At 37.0% G+C, this 18,389-nt stretch overlaps 1 protein-coding gene and 1 pseudogene across 1 annotated transcript; one reads left to right on the top strand and one right to left on the bottom strand.

Moving 5' to 3' along the window:
- The first annotated feature begins 2,744 nt into the window (after window positions 1-2,744).
- On the top strand, window positions 2,745-5,170 carry LOC141171682 (C3a anaphylatoxin chemotactic receptor-like; annotated as a pseudogene).
- An 11,037-nt stretch (window positions 5,171-16,207) lies between these two features.
- Window positions 16,208-17,883, bottom strand: LOC141171683 (N-formyl peptide receptor 2-like). The gene is made up of 3 exons (XM_073655341.1): window positions 17,850-17,883; window positions 17,711-17,804; window positions 16,208-17,554 (listed from the first exon to the last, which is right to left on the bottom strand). The coding sequence occupies exons 1-3, from the start codon at window positions 17,881-17,883 to the stop codon at window positions 16,636-16,638; spliced, it is 1,047 nt and encodes a 348-aa protein (XP_073511442.1). The 3' UTR covers window positions 16,208-16,635.
- Window positions 17,884-18,389: the final 506 nt, after the last annotated feature.

Consider the following 18,389-nt stretch of genomic DNA (forward strand, 5'->3'; position numbering starts at 1 on the left):
TTATCTATCTGTGTAATGTTAAAACAACCCCTGTTTTAGTGCTACGTTGTTTTTTTTAAGAACAATTTTAATAACTTGTGTATTTTTTTTCATAGAATTTCTATTTTATCATATTTAACTTTTGCTTTGGCTATTCATATAAATGTCTGACTTTAATCACATTATATTTTAAGTTATCATGTATCTGATTAACCCAAGGGTCATGAACTACATGATAGCCTGCCAGGATATGGCCCAATAAGAGCATTAAAACGGAAAAGCAGATCATAATCATTCAGTCTTTCCGTGGGAGACTAGCATACAAACAGCAAAAAAAGTTTATGAAAACCCCTCATCTTCACACAAGTAAAAAGAAAAAATAATTTGGAAGTTAAGTTATTAATGTATTTTTAAGCTTTTCAATTAAAAATAATATTCTTTTTCATGATTTAATAATTAACGTATATTATAGATAATACTTTTTATTGTTTTACGAATTCAAGCAAAAATTTAATTGATAAATTGAATTAAAAAAAGTAATACATTTATGCTGAGCATTGTTGATTCAAAAATAATTAGACTTTAATTTAATCATTAACTTAAAAACATAGTATTTCTCTCTCTTTTTTTTTTTCAAAATATAAATATTCATTAAAATTTCATACCTTTACAAATGGCAGAAATTAATTTCTGCAACTTTTTAAAGTAGAATTTTACTTATGAATTTGAAAAGTTTTTATGTAAAAAAAAGGCATTTTTTCTTGTGTACTGCAGTTGGAGAAGTTTTGGCATTGTTGATTCAAAAAGAATTAGACTGTAATTTAATCATTAACTTGAAAAAAATTGTTTTCGTCTCTTTTTTTTTTCAAAATTTACATATTCTATTCTTTAAAAAATGCATAGCTTTACCAATGACAGAATTTAATTTCTGCAACTTTTTAAAGTAGAATTTTACTTATTAATAAGAAATGTTTTAATGTAAAAAAAACACATTTTTTTCTTATGTACTGTACTTAGAGAAGTTTTGGCTTTAGATTTTGCTTCATTAATAGTGCAAAATACATTTTTGGCGCGTAAAAAAAAAAATCCAGCAAGCACGATCAGAGATGTGATGTTACCAAGCGAGTGTGGACTCAACTGGACATAGTTACCAGCATATCAGGCATACAAGCTTCTATTGGACTCTGCAGTTAATAAAGGGGAACCTGTTGTCACTTATACCATGGATAAAATAAAAATTAAAACAGCATATAAAATGACATGCATTATGTAGTCGAAAAAATTCAAATGACTGTAAAGTTCAGTGGGAGAAGGGGAGAGGACATGGAAGAAATTGACTTTTGCAGTTTTCCTTTGTTAATCCACAATATTAAAACTGAGGACCTTTCCCCAAAGTTTTCATGTTAAGCTGGATACACGATGTAATAGTGGCTGCAAAGCTGACTTGATGTTTTTTTCTTATTTCAATATTAGCAATCAAGGTGTTTATACAGGAAGAAAAAGTACATGCCCCCCAGTGAAATCTTTCTCATAACACCCACTTGGTGGGTTAACTTATGATTTGATTCCAAATGATTTGATTCCGAATATTTCCGCAAGTGAGAGACAAAATTTAAGAAAGAAAAAAAAGTTTTATTGTGGTCTGCGGCCATTATAGCATGATGTGTCCACCTCAAAGTGAAAAATGTAGTGAAAGGTCTTCTATAACACTTAAATATTCACATATCCTTGAACACACGGAACTCTCACTAATCAGCTATTATATCTAAGTCAACATCCCCTTTAAAGTGCACATGCCCAATAAAAGAATCAACATTTACGCAGATTGTTGGTAGATATCTAGATATATGGCACGATAGAGCAAATTGGTTCCACGCAAAATTAATTTATTCATCCTTGAATTTTGCAAACAATTTGGATTCTCCTTAATCATCTGAATCCACCTGTGCGGTCATCACAGCCCTCCATTCAGTCCTCTATGCAGCTTCCTCTGGCTTCTTTACTGCTCTGTCATATGCAATATCCTTTTTAACCATTTTCATTCTGTGTCTGGATGCCATCTAGGTCTTTTGTGTGAGGTCATAGGCTTGCATAGCATTCGGAGTCGTGGTGCAGAGAAATGATGGAAGAGGAGCAGTAAAAAAAGGGGTCAGAACGAACCAAATGCAGAATCAGATGGATGGAGGGTTGGAACAGCAGTACATGTGAGCAGCAGGAAGAATATTTTATTTTTCACCCTATGTTATTATTAGTGATGAGTGAGTATGTTTTGTTAACCCTTTCGAGGAGTATGCTCTGCCAAGCACCGAGTAGTTACAGCTGCTCGGTGTTATGTTTGAATCACTCCCGTGTGCATGATTTACAACTGTTTGACAGCTTTAATACATGTGAGGAATGTGAAAGAAGCAGACATTCCTCACATGTATTAAAGCTGTCAAACAGTCACAAATCATGCACACGGGAGTGATTCAAACATAACACCGAGCAGCTGTAACCACTCGGTGCTTGGCAGAGCATACTCCTCGAAAGGGTTAACAAAACATACTCACTCATCACTAGTTATTATGCTTTAGGGTGTGGAGAGACTCCAGTGCATAATTAAGATTGCATCAAACAAATTTGATGCAAATTGAAATTTATGGTCAAATTCAAGCAGATTTGCTCATCACTGATAGACAGATAAGTGTGAAAAGAATGCAACCCCCTACTGCATTGTTGTAATTCAATTTGATGTTAATCTTTTTTAATTACCTTTATTTTTTTGTAGTTAAAAACTCAGAATGGATACTGATGAGTTAATCCTGACCCAATCTAACATAACTCTGGATTACGACAGTCAGTATGTGAGAATTCATCTTTCCTTTATAGTTGCATAGATTTTGACTTTTATAATTGTAGAAAAAATTAGGTTTCATATACTATACATCATACTGTATATGCTCATAATGAGAGACCTGTCAATCAACTAGAGAGGCCCTGGACTTGTCTTCTCTCTGGCTAAGGACCCTGTTCAGCTTTTTAAAGCACCACTCCAGCGATTTTTTATTATTCCGCTGGAGTGGTGCTTTAAATTTTATTCCCGTGCCCCCTGTCTCATACTCATCTGCTCCCACCTTCATCATTTTTCAGCGTTGCTCCCACCAGCCTCTGGCAAAAAGTGACCTGCTGGCAGCTCCAGTATTTCTTGAAGATGCGTGAAGGTGACTTTTTAATACAAATCTATGAAATCCTCATTCTGGCTCTCATAGATTTGCATTGAGAGCTTGCGATGTTGCTTCTAACTTTAGGTCAGAAGCTGAGATCACAAGATGGTGTCGCAGGACAGGAGCGGTGCCCAAATAATTGAGAAGACACCGAAGGGTGAGTATGTGACCGGGGGAAATGGACTTAAGTTTAAAGCGCCACTCCAGTGCTGAAAAAAATGCTGGAATGGTGCTCTAAGGATATGTACACATGGCATCTTAAAGATACCAGCGTACCCAGTGAGTTTTTGAAACAAAAAATACTTAAGGAAAACGACTGATGGTGTTTTCCTGAAGCATCTTCTTTGGCATCTTATTGGTCATTTATGCAACTGCTTTGTCACCAGTGTATTTTTAAAAGACGTTATGTAAAAGAGTGGCGGCTTCCAAGCCATCTAATGAATAGTCACGTGCCTTCTTTTTACCACTTCAAACTTTCAAAGACTAAAGACGTTAAAAGAAGTTTAAAAAGTATGAACATGTGCGCAGCAACTTTTTTTTACTTTGCCCTATTTATGTTTTTACTTTTTGGTGTTTTCTATTTCTTTTCCAGGTGGGTTCCAGGCAGAATTTGCTTGAAAAATACATTGTGTGCACACACCCTGAAATATATTGTGGAGCATTTCGGAGACAACTATATCTTGCTGCAATTGTGCAGTCAAGGTCTGATTGATGCTGCATGCGGATTGTGCAGCATGATTCAGATGACAGGTTTCCATTAACAGGAATTATGTAATAATTAATTTCTCCTGTGCTGGTGCTACAGGGAGAAACAGTACCATGGTAAAAAAAAATGAAGAAAACATGTATATAATCAAAGATCCAGCAAACTTAATTTATAAAATAATAACATTTTTAAAATTTATAAATTAATTTATCTGATGTTTACAGTATTTTCAAAAATGTACAAGTACAGCTATAAAATCTTGTTGAACCTAACTTCTGCCCTATCATGTCTTTTAAGGTCATCTAACAAATACAACTGGACAAATAACTCAACTTATTACATCAGTTTGAATGGTGAAGATATTTTACAGAAGATGTCAATTACTTTATACTGCATCATTTTTGCTCTCGGAATTATTGGTAATGGATTAGTCATCTGGATTGCCGGATTCAGGATGAAGAAGACAATCAGTGCCGTGTGGTTCCTCAACCTGCCCATCGCGGACTTCCTGTGTTGCGCTACTCTTCCTCTGAGAATTATAGAGTGGGCTTACTACTACTCAGACACGCTAGTTATTACTTGCATATTGAACATTATTCTATTCACTCTAAACATGACCACCAGTGTCATTCTCCTGGCGGCCATGAGTATTGACCGATGGGTATCGGTCATGTGACCATTTTGGGCAAAAGTTCATAGGACATGTAAATTAGAGAAAATTACTGTGGTAATTATTTGGATGTTGAGTCTACTCTTCACTGGTTTAGTGTTTTTCGTATATGGATTCTATTTTCATGATATAAATGAATGGTGTATTAATTATCTGTACATTTCTGATCCCCATGGAGTTAAACAAACTATTCAACTTCTCAGGTTAGTTATTATGTTTGTGATCCCTTTTCTCATCATCTTCACCAGTTATGTCACCATTTTCTTTAAAATTAATAAAAGTAAGAGATCCCAGAGATCCCAGAGATCCTCTAGGATCATCACCGCTGTTATATTGTGTTTCTTCATCTGCTGGTTTCCTTATTAAATCTGGCCCCTAACACCCTGGTATGATGGACCTGACATTCATTTATTTATCCTTCATATTATCATTCTCAAACTGGCTTGCTCCAACAGTTGTATAAATCCAATCATTTACGTTTTTATGGGACAAGATTTTAAACATGATTTCTTGAAATCCATTCCCTCCAGGCTCATAAGAGCCTTAAGCGAACCGCCCAATGACCCATGCACAAAGGAGGATTTTGAATATACTCGCGCTACAGATGTTTGATGTACAATACAAAATTATATTGTGGTACCGTGTTAGCCAGAAAAATCAATGTAAACACTTTTATGCCCAAAAATGACAAAAGTATTCTCGGAGTGATACCTTTATTGGCTAACCAGAAAAAAAATATATATGCAAGCTTTCAGAGCAAGGAGGCTCCTTCTTCAGGCAGGATTATATTTGTACATTTGCACATTTGTAACCCTGCCTGAAGACGGAGCCCCTGTGTTCTGAAAGCTTGCGCATATATATATATATATATATATATATATATATATATATATATATATATATATATATATATATATATATATATATATATATATATATATATATAATTTTTTTTTTTTTTTTTTTTTTTTTTCTGGTTAACCAATAAAGGTATCACTCCGAGAATACTTTTATCATTTCGGGCATAAAAGTATTTACAGCTACAGATGTTTAAGATATAATTCTCTTAACTTCAAGAAAACCTTTTGAATGCCTATACTATGATTGAATAGGATGTATTATCAATATACATTTCATTCAAATTGGGTCTACATCATAAATATATTTTGGAAAAAAAAGGTTATTTTATGTATGATTAGTTGTATAAATTTTTTTTATATATTCAGCCTTTCGCACTGGCCTGTAGAGCAAACATAATAGGCTCAAATGATTGGTTTTTGGCATCTAACATTTAGGCTTTGCTATGAAAAGACATTTCATTATCCTAAGAGGACAGTGCCTGCAGAGTCATCTCATTATCATTACAGGATAGGGTCAGTATAGTCATCTCATTATCACTAGAGGACAGGAACAACCTACACAGTAGGGAATATAAGCGTAAGAACTTCTTAAAGGGGACATTTCACCAGTTAAACTGGCCACATACTGGAATAGTGGCTACAGAGTGCAGTAAAATGAAATTTTTGGGTGGTAATTTATCATTTCCATTGTGTAGATTTTAATTTGTAAAGTATAGGTTATGATTTATGATAGGTCCATGGGGACATTACCAAAGTTTTTTATGGAGACATATACTTCTTCCTCTCTATGATGTTGACCAATTATAGGCAGGCAGCAACATACTGGAGAAAAAAATCACCCTCCACAATCGTTTAGAACAAGCTTTCTCCTGTCTGCAACATATAATGATAGACAGTCAGATTTCTTCACTGATCTCACTGCAGATCGGTGTGAGATTACAAAGTGCTTGGAGTAGAGTAAGTTTGATTACATAGTGCCAAGAGAAGAGCATATATTCCAAACATATTTCAGCTTTCATCTCAGGGCAGTCAGTATGGTGGGAGGGGCAGAGCTAACAGTACCATGGGAGAAAAGATACATTTTTAGACATATTTGTAATGAGAAAACATCAGCTCTGCTGTACTGTCCCTCCCCTCACACTGACTGCTAAGAGATAAAAGATAAAAGGTGTTAGTAATCTTTGCTCTACTCCTGGCACTTGTAATCATGGATGACTCTACAGTGAGGCCAGTGAGGAGAATAGATTGTCTGTCATTGCATATCTCACACAAGAGACAGCTGTCACGGGTGTGTCAGGTGTGACAGACAGCCAGATAATTATATGGCACTCAGTGTGAGAGTGGTGCACAAGTAAAGGTTCCATCCTATAACATATATGTATCAGAGTACTCATCACTCGAAATTATGCACAACATTGATGCAAAAAAAGTCTTTATTATTTCATTATTTCATGAAGCAATCCAAAGTGAATGTAGGGTTTCAGCCTTATACACTCAGGATGGATGCGGCGCTGCTGAAATGCAGGACATGCCTTCCATTACAGGCATCTCCTGCCTGTCAGCAGTGCCGCATCCATACTTTACACAGCACAGGCAATCCGTGTTTGATAAAGGCCTGAATGTATAAGGCCGAAACGTTACATTCACTTTGGATTGCTTCACAAAATAATAAAGACTTTTTTGCATCAATTTTGTGCATCATTTCGAGTGACAAGTACTCTGATACATAGGTATGACAGAAAGTTGCTCTGGAGATGGCTGTAGAAGGTCACTGCGGCTGACATTTCAGATGCCTTCTTGATTCCCTCATCTCTGTAGTATAGTTATATCCTTCTTCCTTTAGGACCCATCAGTGACCTCCAGCTTCTGCTGCTGCTCTGTGCAGGCTTGGAGCACAAGCAGTTGGCTAGTTTATTCTCTGGTGTCCTTGGAGGACAGTTGGTGTTATCTCTCTCATGTCTGCTCAAGTTAAGTGTATCCCCTTTGTTTGTCTACCTTGTTGTCTTTAGTTTGTAGTGAGGCTTGACTAGTGCTCACCCTGTGCCCTCCCTATCTAGGGTCAAGCTCTAGGGCCATTCAGGGCTTAGGTTCCTGTTCGGAGATAGGTGTGGAACATATATACAGTCATGGCCAAAAGTATTGAGAATGAGACAAATAGTAATTTTTCCAAAGTTTACTGCTTCATTTTTTGTAATGGCAATTTGCATATACTCCTGAATGTCAAAGAGTGATCAGCTTAACAGCAATTACTGTACTTGCAAAGTCAATATTTGCCCAGAAAATGAACTTTAACCCCCAAAACACATTTCAACATCATTGCAGTCCTGCCTTAAAAGGAGCAGCTAACATCGTTTTAGTGATTGATCCATTAACACATGTGTTGGTGTTGATGAGGACAGGGCTGTGGATCAATCAGTCATGATTAAGTAAGAATGACATCACTGGACACTTTAAAAGGAGGCTGGTTCTTGGTATCATTGTTTCTCTTCAGTTAACCATGGTTATCTCTAAAGAAACACGTGCAGCCATCATTGCACTGCACACAAATGGCCTAACAGGGAAGAGTATCGCAGCTACAAAGATTGCACCTCAGTCAACAATCTATCGCATCATCAAGAACTTCAAGGAGAGAGCTTCCATTGTTGTCAAAAAGGCTCCAGGGCACCCAAGAAAGACCAGCAAGCGCCAGGACCGTATCTTAAAACTGTTTCAGCTGCGGGATCGGACTACCAGCAGTGCCGAGCTTGCTCAGGAACGGCAGCAGGCTGGTGTGAGTGCTTCTGCATGCACTGTGAGGCGGAGGCTCTTTGAGCAAGGGCTGGTTTCAAGGAGGGCAGCAAAGAAGCCACTTCTCTCCAGAAAAAACATCAGGGACCGACTGATATTCTGCAAAAGGTACAGGGAGTGGACTGCTGAGGACTGGGGCAAAGTCATTTTCTCTGATGAATCCCCTTTTCGATTGTTTGGGAGATCTGGAAAACAGCTTATTCGGAGAAGAAGAGGTGAGCGCTACCACCAGTCTTGTCTCATGCCAACTGTAAAGCATCCTGAAACCATTCATGTGTGGGGTTGCTTCTCAGCCAAGGGAATCGGCTCACTCACAGTCTTGCCTAAAAACTCAGCCATGAAAAAAGAATGGTACCAGAATGTCCTCCAAGAGCAACTTCTCCCAACCGTCCAAGAGCAGTTTGGCGCCCAACAATGCCTTTTCCAGCATGATGGAGCACCTTGCCATAAAGCAAAGGTGATAACTAAATGGCTCATGGAACAAAACAGAGATTTTGGGTCCATGGCCTGGAAACTCCCCAGATCTTAATCCCATTGAGAACTTGTGGTCAATCATCAAGAGACTGGTGGACAAACAAAAACCAACAAATTCTGGCAAAATGCAAGCATTGATTATGCAAGAATGGACAGCTATCAGTCAGGATTTGGTCCAAAAGTTGATTGAGAGCATGCCAGGGAGAATTACAGAGGTCTTGAAGAAGAAGGGGCAACACTGCAAATATTGACTTGTTGCATTAACTCATTCTAACTGTCAATATAATCTATTGGTACTCATAATATGATTGCAATTATATTTCTGTATGTGATATAAACATCAGACAAACACTAATAAAAACCAGAGGCCAGCAGATCATGTGAAAATATAATTTTGGTGTCATTCTCAAAACTTTTGACCATGACTGTAGAGATGATAGGGTAGGCAGGGTGATATTAGATCTTCCTACTCCCCTTTTTTCTAATGTTTGGGCTTCGTCCCCCTTTTCCCTTTGTGTTGAACTTAGTCTTTCCCTCACCTTGAGTGACAATAGCCTTCTCTAAGCAAATGGGGGGCCATTTTTCCTCCTTTATGTTGCTTCCAACTTCTGATAGGTCAACGCCATACAGGCGAAGAAGTTCAAACTCCCAGTAAATAATCTCTGGTAATTCCCCCTTGGAATTAACATAGCTTAAACCTAAACTTTAAAAGCTAAGATCTCTCCAATAGAGGCAAAATTAAAAAATAAAAACAAAGTTCTACTTAGCGCTACAGCCTCTATTGCATGTTGTGGCTAATTTAAGATGATTAAGCTTATGAAAGCTCCTTTTTAAAGAAATTAGACACATGAAATACACACCAAGATGACAGTGACTCATGGGAGAAAAACTAACACATGATTGGTAAAGCTATTGCATATGATTATTGACTTGTGCATATGTCTGAGCTTTGATGCTATGTTGCAGATAAATAAGTATTATTTTTGTGATTTTTAATGAAAATAAATAAAACCAAAGATTATTATTTCAGTAGTGATTGTGTATATACTTAATTTTTTTCTGATGTATTCCAAAAGGGTTACATTTGTAGAAGTACAGTACAGACCAATAGTTTGGACACATCTACTCATTTAAAGATTTTTCTGTATTTTCATGACTATGAAAATTGTACATTCACACTGAAGGCATCAAAACTATGAATTAACACATGTGGAATTATATACTAACAAAAAAGTGTGAAACAACTGAAAATATGTCTTGTATTCTAGGTTCTTCAAAGTAGCCACCTTTTGCTTTTGGTCTGTACTGTATATTCTGGGTACCACTCTGTAGTTCACGCTGGCTGGTACAACCCTCCATGAAGTTGTAGTAATTGCAAACCGTCCAGAGATCCAATGGTCCAAAAAAATCCCTTTCAAAAAAACTTTATTGATACCAGTGTACACACAAGGAAAAATTCATGCGACATTTCAGCCACAGAGGTTTATTAAACCATTAAAAAAGATGTGCATAGCCAAATAGCACAGACAGGGTACTATTTATAGTGTCAGTTACAGACAGATCCCTTTAGTTTCTCCTCTTGGTCCAACCTCTGTTAACATAGAGACACTACATAATAACAGATTGAGATAAACCATTGATAAAAAAAAACATGTAAAGCAGGTGAAATAAGTACTAAACAAGTCACCAATTTTATAAGTAAATATATTTTTAAAGGTGCTATTGACATGAAATTCTCATCAGGTGTCAATAACAACCCATCCAATCCACACAGGCAAAGAAGTCAAACCATAAGGCTAAGTGCCCACGATGCAGTAATGCTGCAGATTTTTTCACCATCTCCCTGGTAGGAAAAACGCATGCGGATTTTACATGCGTTTTTCCTGCCAGGTAGAAGCGTTTGTGTAGCGTTTTTGCATGCATTTCTGGATGCGGGTAATCAAGCGCTTTTCCAAACAATTTTACCATCACTTGTAAAAGTGCTTGACAACTTGGTCACACTATATAAATCCATGCAACCGGCATGGATTTATATACTGTAGTGTGACCAAGTTAATAGTTAAAAAAAAAGAATGGTAAAAAATAAAAAATAAACATTATACTCACCTTCCGATGGCCCCCGGTCTCCTCAGCCATGCGTCTGGTCTCTTGTACGGCTTGCGATGGTCTAAAACGACCTTTCATGACGTCATTTAGTCATGTGACAGGTCATGCAACCGCAGAGGTCAGCGGTCGCGTGACCTGTCACATGACTAAATGTCGTCATGGAAGGTCCGAATAGACCATTGCGAGCCGTACAAGAGACCGGACGCATCGTACAGGAGACCGGGGGACATCGGAAGGTAAGTATAATGTTTATTTTTTATTTTAAAATCTTTTTTTAACAGGTACTATGGTACCCGGGTCTGGAGGAGAGTCTCCTCTTCTCCAGACCCGGGTACCATCCACACATTGAATTGCTTAATATTCACATGTGCACATGTAGTCATGCGGATATTAAGCTATTCAATGCAAGTCAATGGCGACAATTACGCTGCGTGTCTGCAAAAATAATGCACATGCTGCATATTTTTTCGAAATTATAATCCGCAGCGGAAATTTTCGCAGCATGTGCACAGCACATGCGGATTATCATTGGGGACCATGGGGCACATATTACCAAGCGTTTTTTAAGCTTTTTCACTGTGGAAATTCCGTGGCAAAAATGCTTGAAAAATGCATAGTAGGCACGCAGCCTTAAATGTCCATAAATTATGTGTAATAATGAGAAATGAGACAGGGAAAAAGTATTGAAATGTAATTTATACGTCATACGAAAGTCTTTATTGGTGATGAAGCTTCCCGATGCCTCCTGTATAGAGAAACTAGTCGCGTGCATTGCTTAGGTGTGATTTTGGCCCATTGTTCGACACAAAAAATCTTCAGATCTTGATAGATAAATCATCAAATGTCACTGATGGAATAGCTATCACAAAATGTACTGTTTTATACAGAAAACCACAGAAGGATTATCTTGCATGTATATATTTATAAAGCTCATTGCTTATACATTTTTTGCTTATCTCCTGAACATTAGTTTGAGATCCCACCTCAGCCAATAGGAATTATAGAGTACTGTGTTTGTTTATATAATCAAGGGCACAGAGAAAAACAATTGGTCATTAGTGATGAGCGAGTATGTTCTGATAACCCTTTCAGCGAGCATGCTCGGGCGAACACCTGGTATCTTCAGCGTGCTCGGGTGTTATGTTTTTGACACTCTGTGGTCATGATTTGCGACTGTTTGATAGCTTTAACACATGTAAGGAATGCCCAAGAAACAGACATTCCTCACATGTATTAAAGCCATTAAACAGTGGCAAATTATGAGCATGGAGTGTCAAAAACATATCACCCGAGCACGCTGAAAATACTCGGTGCTCGCCCGAGCCTACTCTTAAATCTCGCTCGAGTAACGAACATGCTCACTCATCACTATTGGACATCTCCCAGCATCATAAAGATGCTAAGGGAGGATTCATCTTTTTTTAAAAAAGGCACAAAAATCACTGATATGTTGTCTCCATTTTTGGTATTCCCCACTACAACTGATGTTCTGCCTCATTGTGACATCACCACCAATGTCAATAATTAGATTGAGGTCAAAAGGATATCAAAGATTAAATAAGAATTAGATAAGAAAACTTAGAGATGGCATACAAATAAATAAATGAATATATGCCATATAATGCTTCCCCACAATCCTTGGTGGGATTTAAAGCAAGGAGTCCAGTGCTGCAAGGCACAGGGTCATCCTCTTAGCCACCATGCTCTGCCTCTTTAGTTGCCCTTCCCACTCACCAAATTCTAATATGGCCTAGTGTTGTCTCTTTAAAAGTGTGGCCTCTGCCCTTTTTTGGTGGATTTTAAAAAGTTTTAGAAATTTGTACCAAGGGGAATGATTGTCCAAAGCGTCACTACTTTGGTGATCTGCTCTGCTGTAAGTTTAAACGGTTCTCCTCTATAAACCCCCCTATACATATTAAGAAAAAAATGTGAATTTCTCAGGAATACGATCAGATCGAAGATATCAAGGTATTGATTTGTTCAACTTTCTATTACCTATATGCCTATAGGTAGGCATATTGGTAGTTAGAAGGTTGATCCAACTAACAGGGTTATCTTTGAACTCCATGAATATACTGAATTTTCCCATATTTTCTCATTATTCTCCATTAGCTAAAAGACAAAAGTCAGAAACAGGGGACTTCCCTGTTTTAGCCCTCTTATAGACAGTCCCTTTAAATCAAAACAAATGAAACCATAGCTTTAACTCTGCTTTATGTTTTTTTTTATTTCCAGTTCTGCTTTTTCAGTTTCTGTCCTGCCACATCCAATCTTTGTTTCAACTAGATTATCCTGCTGCAAAAATGCCATCTGCCCCTTCTGCATAACAGCTGCTTGTCTGGACCAAGAACTTTGAAAACCACCTCAACAAGTGAGTGATATTTCAGATGGCAGAGGAAGGATAAATATAATTTTTAACCTGGGCTGGACTGGGAGAAAAAAGCAGACATGGAACAAAAGCACAGCAGCCCACATACTGTAACCTTCTCCATCCATCAAGGCTTTATGAGAAACAAAGTAATGAGGGCTCACCATGCTTGTCTGAAGATAGAAATCGTAGAATCTCACAGCCGGTGTGTGCCTGATTCTACTGGGGAAACATGGCAAACAATCAGAGGAAAGGAAATAGTGTGGCACATCCAACGGGTAAAACCAAATCGTTATTGGAACATATTTAAAGCGAAAGGATCTATCCAAAAGACAGGTTAAAAAACTTATGCGCTTCTGACAAAGCAAATGGCTTTAGACATAGTATACTATGCTATGACAAAGGGCTTGTGTTGTGTCAAATTTGCAAATTATCTGTAGGACAAATTCCAGATGAATTAACACATGTGGAATTATATACTTAACAAAAAAGTATGAAACAACTGAAAATATGTCTTATATTCTAGGTTCTTAAAAGTAGCCACCTTTTGCTTTGATGACTGCTTTGCACACTCTTGGCATTCTCTTGATGAGCTTCAAGTGGTAGTCACCAGAACTGGTTTTCACTTCACAGGTGTGCCCTATCAGGTTTAATAAGTGGGATTTCTTGCCTTATAATTGGGGTTGGGACCATCAGTTGTGTTGTGCAGAAGTCTGGTGGATACACAGCTGATAGTCCTACTGAATAGACTGTTAGAATTTGTATTATGTCAAGAAAAAAGCAGCTAAGTAAAGAAAAACGAGTGGCCATCATTACTTTTAGAAATGAAGGTCAGTCAGTCCGAAAAATTGGGAAAACTATGAAAGCGTCCCCAAGTGCAGTTGCAAAAACCATCAAGCGCTACAAAGAAACTGGCTCACATGAGGACTGCCCCAGGAAAGGAAGACCAAGAGTCACCTCTGCTTCTGAGGATAAGTTTATCTGAGTCACCAGCCTCAGAAATCGCAGGTTAACAGCAGCTCAGATTAGAGACCAGGTCAATGCCACACAGAGTTCTAGCAGCAGACACATCTCTACAACAACTGTTAAGAGGAGACTTTGTGCAGCAGGCCTTCATGGTAAAATAGCTGCTAGGAAACCATTGCTAAGGACAGGCAACAAGCAGAAGATACTTGTTTGGGCTAAAGAACACAAGGAATGGACATTAGACCAATGGAAATCTGTGCTTTGATCTGAGGAGTCCAAACTTGAGATCTTTGGTTCCAACCACCGTGTCTTTGTGTGACGCAGAAAAGGTGAACGGATGGACTCTACATGCCTGGTTCCCACCGTGAAGCATGGAGGAGAAGGTGTGATGGTGTGGGGGTGCTTTGCTGGTGACACTGTAGGGAATTTATTCAAAATTGAAGGCAAACTGAACCAGCATGGCTACCACAGCATCTTGTAGCGGCATGCTATTCCATCCGGTTTGCGTTTAGTTGGACCATCATTTATTTTTCAACAGGACAATGACCCCAAACACACCTCCAAGCTGTTTAAGGGCTAAATGACCAAGAAAGAGAATGATGGGGCGCTATGAAAGATGACCTGGCCTCCACAGTCATCAGACCTGAACCCAATCGAGATGGTTTGGGGAGAGCTGGACCGCAGAGTGAAGGCAAAAGGGCCAACAAGTGCTAAGCATCTCTGGGAACTCCTTCAAGATTGTTGGAAGTCCATTTCCGGTGACTTCTTCTTGAAGCTCATCAAGAGAATGCCAAGAGTGTGCAAAGCAGTCATCAAAGCAAAAGTTGGTTACTTTGAAGAATCTAGAATATAAGACATATTTTCAGTTGTTTCACACTCTTTTGTTAAGTATATAATTCCACATGTGTTAATTCATAGTTTTGATGCCTTCACTGTGAATGTACAATTTTAATAGTCATGAAAATACAGAAAAATCTTTAAATGAGAAGGTGTGTCCAAACTTTTGGTCTGTATTGAGTATATATATATATATATATATATATATATATATATATATATATATGTCACATAATATTACTGTAGATTTGGGAGGTCTCGCCATGTCAACTGCTCTCTATAAGATCTTTTGCTGAGCAAACCTAATAACTTCCCAACGACATAATACAGTGAGAAATTATATTTATGGCTCTGCCCACATCTATCTCATGATTAAAAATGATAATAACATGCCGGTTCTAGTCAGCAGTATTCCTTGTTATTTCTTATGTAAAAAGAAATGGAGGCAAGAAAAAGAGAAAGATTAATTGAAATAAAAAACACATAGTTACTTATTGGATATACATAGCTTCTTCCATCTGCTGCCGGTGTGTCTTACCAGTCTCCTGGTTTCCTCTTCTGTCATGTACTTCCATGATAAAAAGGTAGAGTTAAAAAGAGGAAGGAATGAGGGAAGGAAGGAAGGAGAAAGATAATTTTTTTATAGAGATAGAAAGTTAGTGATAGACATTTGTTTGGATTTCATTATCTTCCTTTCTTCTCTGCCAGGATCCTTTCTTTTTGGTCAGTGAGTGCAGAGGATCCTTTGCCTGTAACCAGTATTACACTTTTCTGCCCCAATCCATCAGACACTTCTGATAAGTGTAAACAATTATCAAAGTAGGGAATAATTGTTATTTAAATCATTTATTTATTCTTCATTACAACATCCTCCAAATGATTGAGATAATTACTAAAATATTTAAGGTTTTTCTGAAGTCTTATGCAAGTAATAAAAATAATAAATCATCCAAGCATTATTACTTTTTAATAACTAGGTAGATGATAGATAGATAATTTTGATCATTGCTTTATTATTTAATAAATACAATTAGCAATTGCTAGAAGTAAGGTCTAATTGTTCTATTCACTATTTTTCTTTTATTAAATATACACATTTTCTGGTAGACAATTCATGTTTTCCTACCAATCTTTTTATGAATTTATGTAGTACAAGGCTGCATAGTCTGCACTTTATGGTAACCCATTAACTAACATAGAATGGTTATATCACTATGAAGTGTGCCAGATATAAAACACAGATCTGCTATAATGGACAAACTCCTAAAACTCACAACTAAATGAAGTATATAAAAATTCTACAGTGATTAAAGATCATAAAATCATCACATATGTTAGACTGATTAAAACCTGTTTGGATACTGATGACATTTCGGTGACTGTTGATTTGTAATCTAAAATTAATATAAATAGTTTTCTGCTGCTGTCTTTTTAAAGTTATTGAGATAAATCTTCAGATTTCATTCTAGTCTACAGAGCAAAGCAGGACAGTTAAAGGTCCCCGAACACAAACAACTTCAAAAAATGTGTTACTCTTGTGTGTGCTCCTTTGCCCAGTGTAAAAAAATTTATATTTCTGAATTTTTCTTATATAAATAACAATTTAAGTATATTTAATAAACAAGAAAACTCTTTTTAAGAATATATATTGCTCACAATTCTCTTGTTGTCTAAAATGGTCAACACTCATTTAAGGATTTTTCAACTCTAAAGGGAATAGATCTCAAAAAACCATGCTGAAAATCTTGACCGATAAAAACATAAATAATTGGATTGATGCAACTGTTAAGGTAAGCCAGGATCATAGTAATAGTATTTAATATATAGAACTGAATGTAATGCCCATCATACATTGGTGTCAGTGGCCAAATGTAATATGGAAACCAAGAAATAAAGAAACATGATATAACAGTGGTGATGATCCTGGAGGATCTCTGAGATCTCTTACTTTTTCTAACTTTGAAGAAAATGGTGAAATAAGTGGTGATAATAATGAGAAAAGGGATCACAAACATTATTGTTAATCTGATGATTTGAAGGGTCTGTTTTATCTTTCGGTGATTGACATCCTCATACATATGTACATAGGTGCACCATTCATTTAAATCATGAATATAATATATGTAAAGGTAAAAAACTAAACCAGTCGAGAGCAAACCTAACATCCAAATGATCACTACAGTGATTCTCACTAGTTTACATGTCCTGTGAACTTTTCCCCAAAATGGCCACATGACCGATACCCAGCGGTCAATACTCATGGCCGTCAACAAAAGAACACTAACGCTCATGTTTAGATTGAACAGAATTAGGCTCATGACACAAATCCTAACTGGTAACCAATCGAAATGTAAAACCCACTCTGTGATTCTAAGAGGTAAAGATGCACAGCACAGGAAGTCTGCTATGGCCAGATGGAGGAACCACCCAGCACTGATTGTCTTCTTCATCCTGAATCCGGCAATCCAGATGACCAATCCATTACCGATAATCCCGAGAACAAAGATTATGCTGTATAAGATAATTGACACTTTCTGTAAAATAACTTCTAGCTTGTTGTAGTAAGTTGAATTTTCTTCATAGTCTTCATAATATGATCTTAGAAGACATTAAATTATAAAAGTTAGGCTGACAAAGAATTTATAGCTGATAATGAGCTTACAAATTAAATCTACACTCTGAAACACTATAATATATAAACAATAAATTTATGAAATTGGAACTGCATTACTGCTGTAGAAAACATGTTAAAACTTGAAGGTACTTAGGGCACAAATTTCCAGCGCATTACCAATGTGGCCACTAGTCGAGGATTCTGAAAATCTTTCTTCAACTTTATCTGATAACCCTTTAAGTTAAGAACAACAAAAACCTTATAGTAATTGCATGCCACATTGATCTGCAGTGAATTTCGAGAATCTGGTCATACTAGCTGCACTCTATAGGACCATCTACTAATCAAATCAAGTGAATTCCCAGCCAAATAATGGAGAGAGAATATCTCCTCAAAGCTTTATTCACATCTATGTTACGGTTCTACATGGAATCAATCATGAACTGCCTACATCTGTGCACAACACATATCACTTTACAAAGAGATCTGGAAAGTTTCAGTTTCTAATTTTCACTGAAAAATTGTCAGAATCTGGGAGGGAAGCTTTAATTTACATGTGAATAGACCTTAAACAGATTTTCTACTTAGTACTAATAATTAGGGTTATTATGAACGTACTGGTAGTCGGGATCTGGAGTTGAAGTTCTATCAGGTAAGGTCAGGTGTAAATCAGTCATATCCAATCTTACTTTTCACCTAAAAAAAATAAGTCATAGTAATAAATATCTAAGCAGATTGTACAAATCTTGAAACTTTGTTGTTGGAGAAGTTGGAGGCTGAGAATCACTTTCTATGTCTAGGACAAAAATTTGTTTATTT

Source organism: Phyllobates terribilis, unplaced genomic scaffold, assembly GCF_046119375.1.
Source record: "Phyllobates terribilis strain yellow unplaced genomic scaffold, ASM4611937v1 Scaffold_12__6_contigs__length_324123572, whole genome shotgun sequence".
NCBI classification, from domain to species: Eukaryota; Metazoa; Chordata; class Amphibia; order Anura; family Dendrobatidae; genus Phyllobates; species Phyllobates terribilis.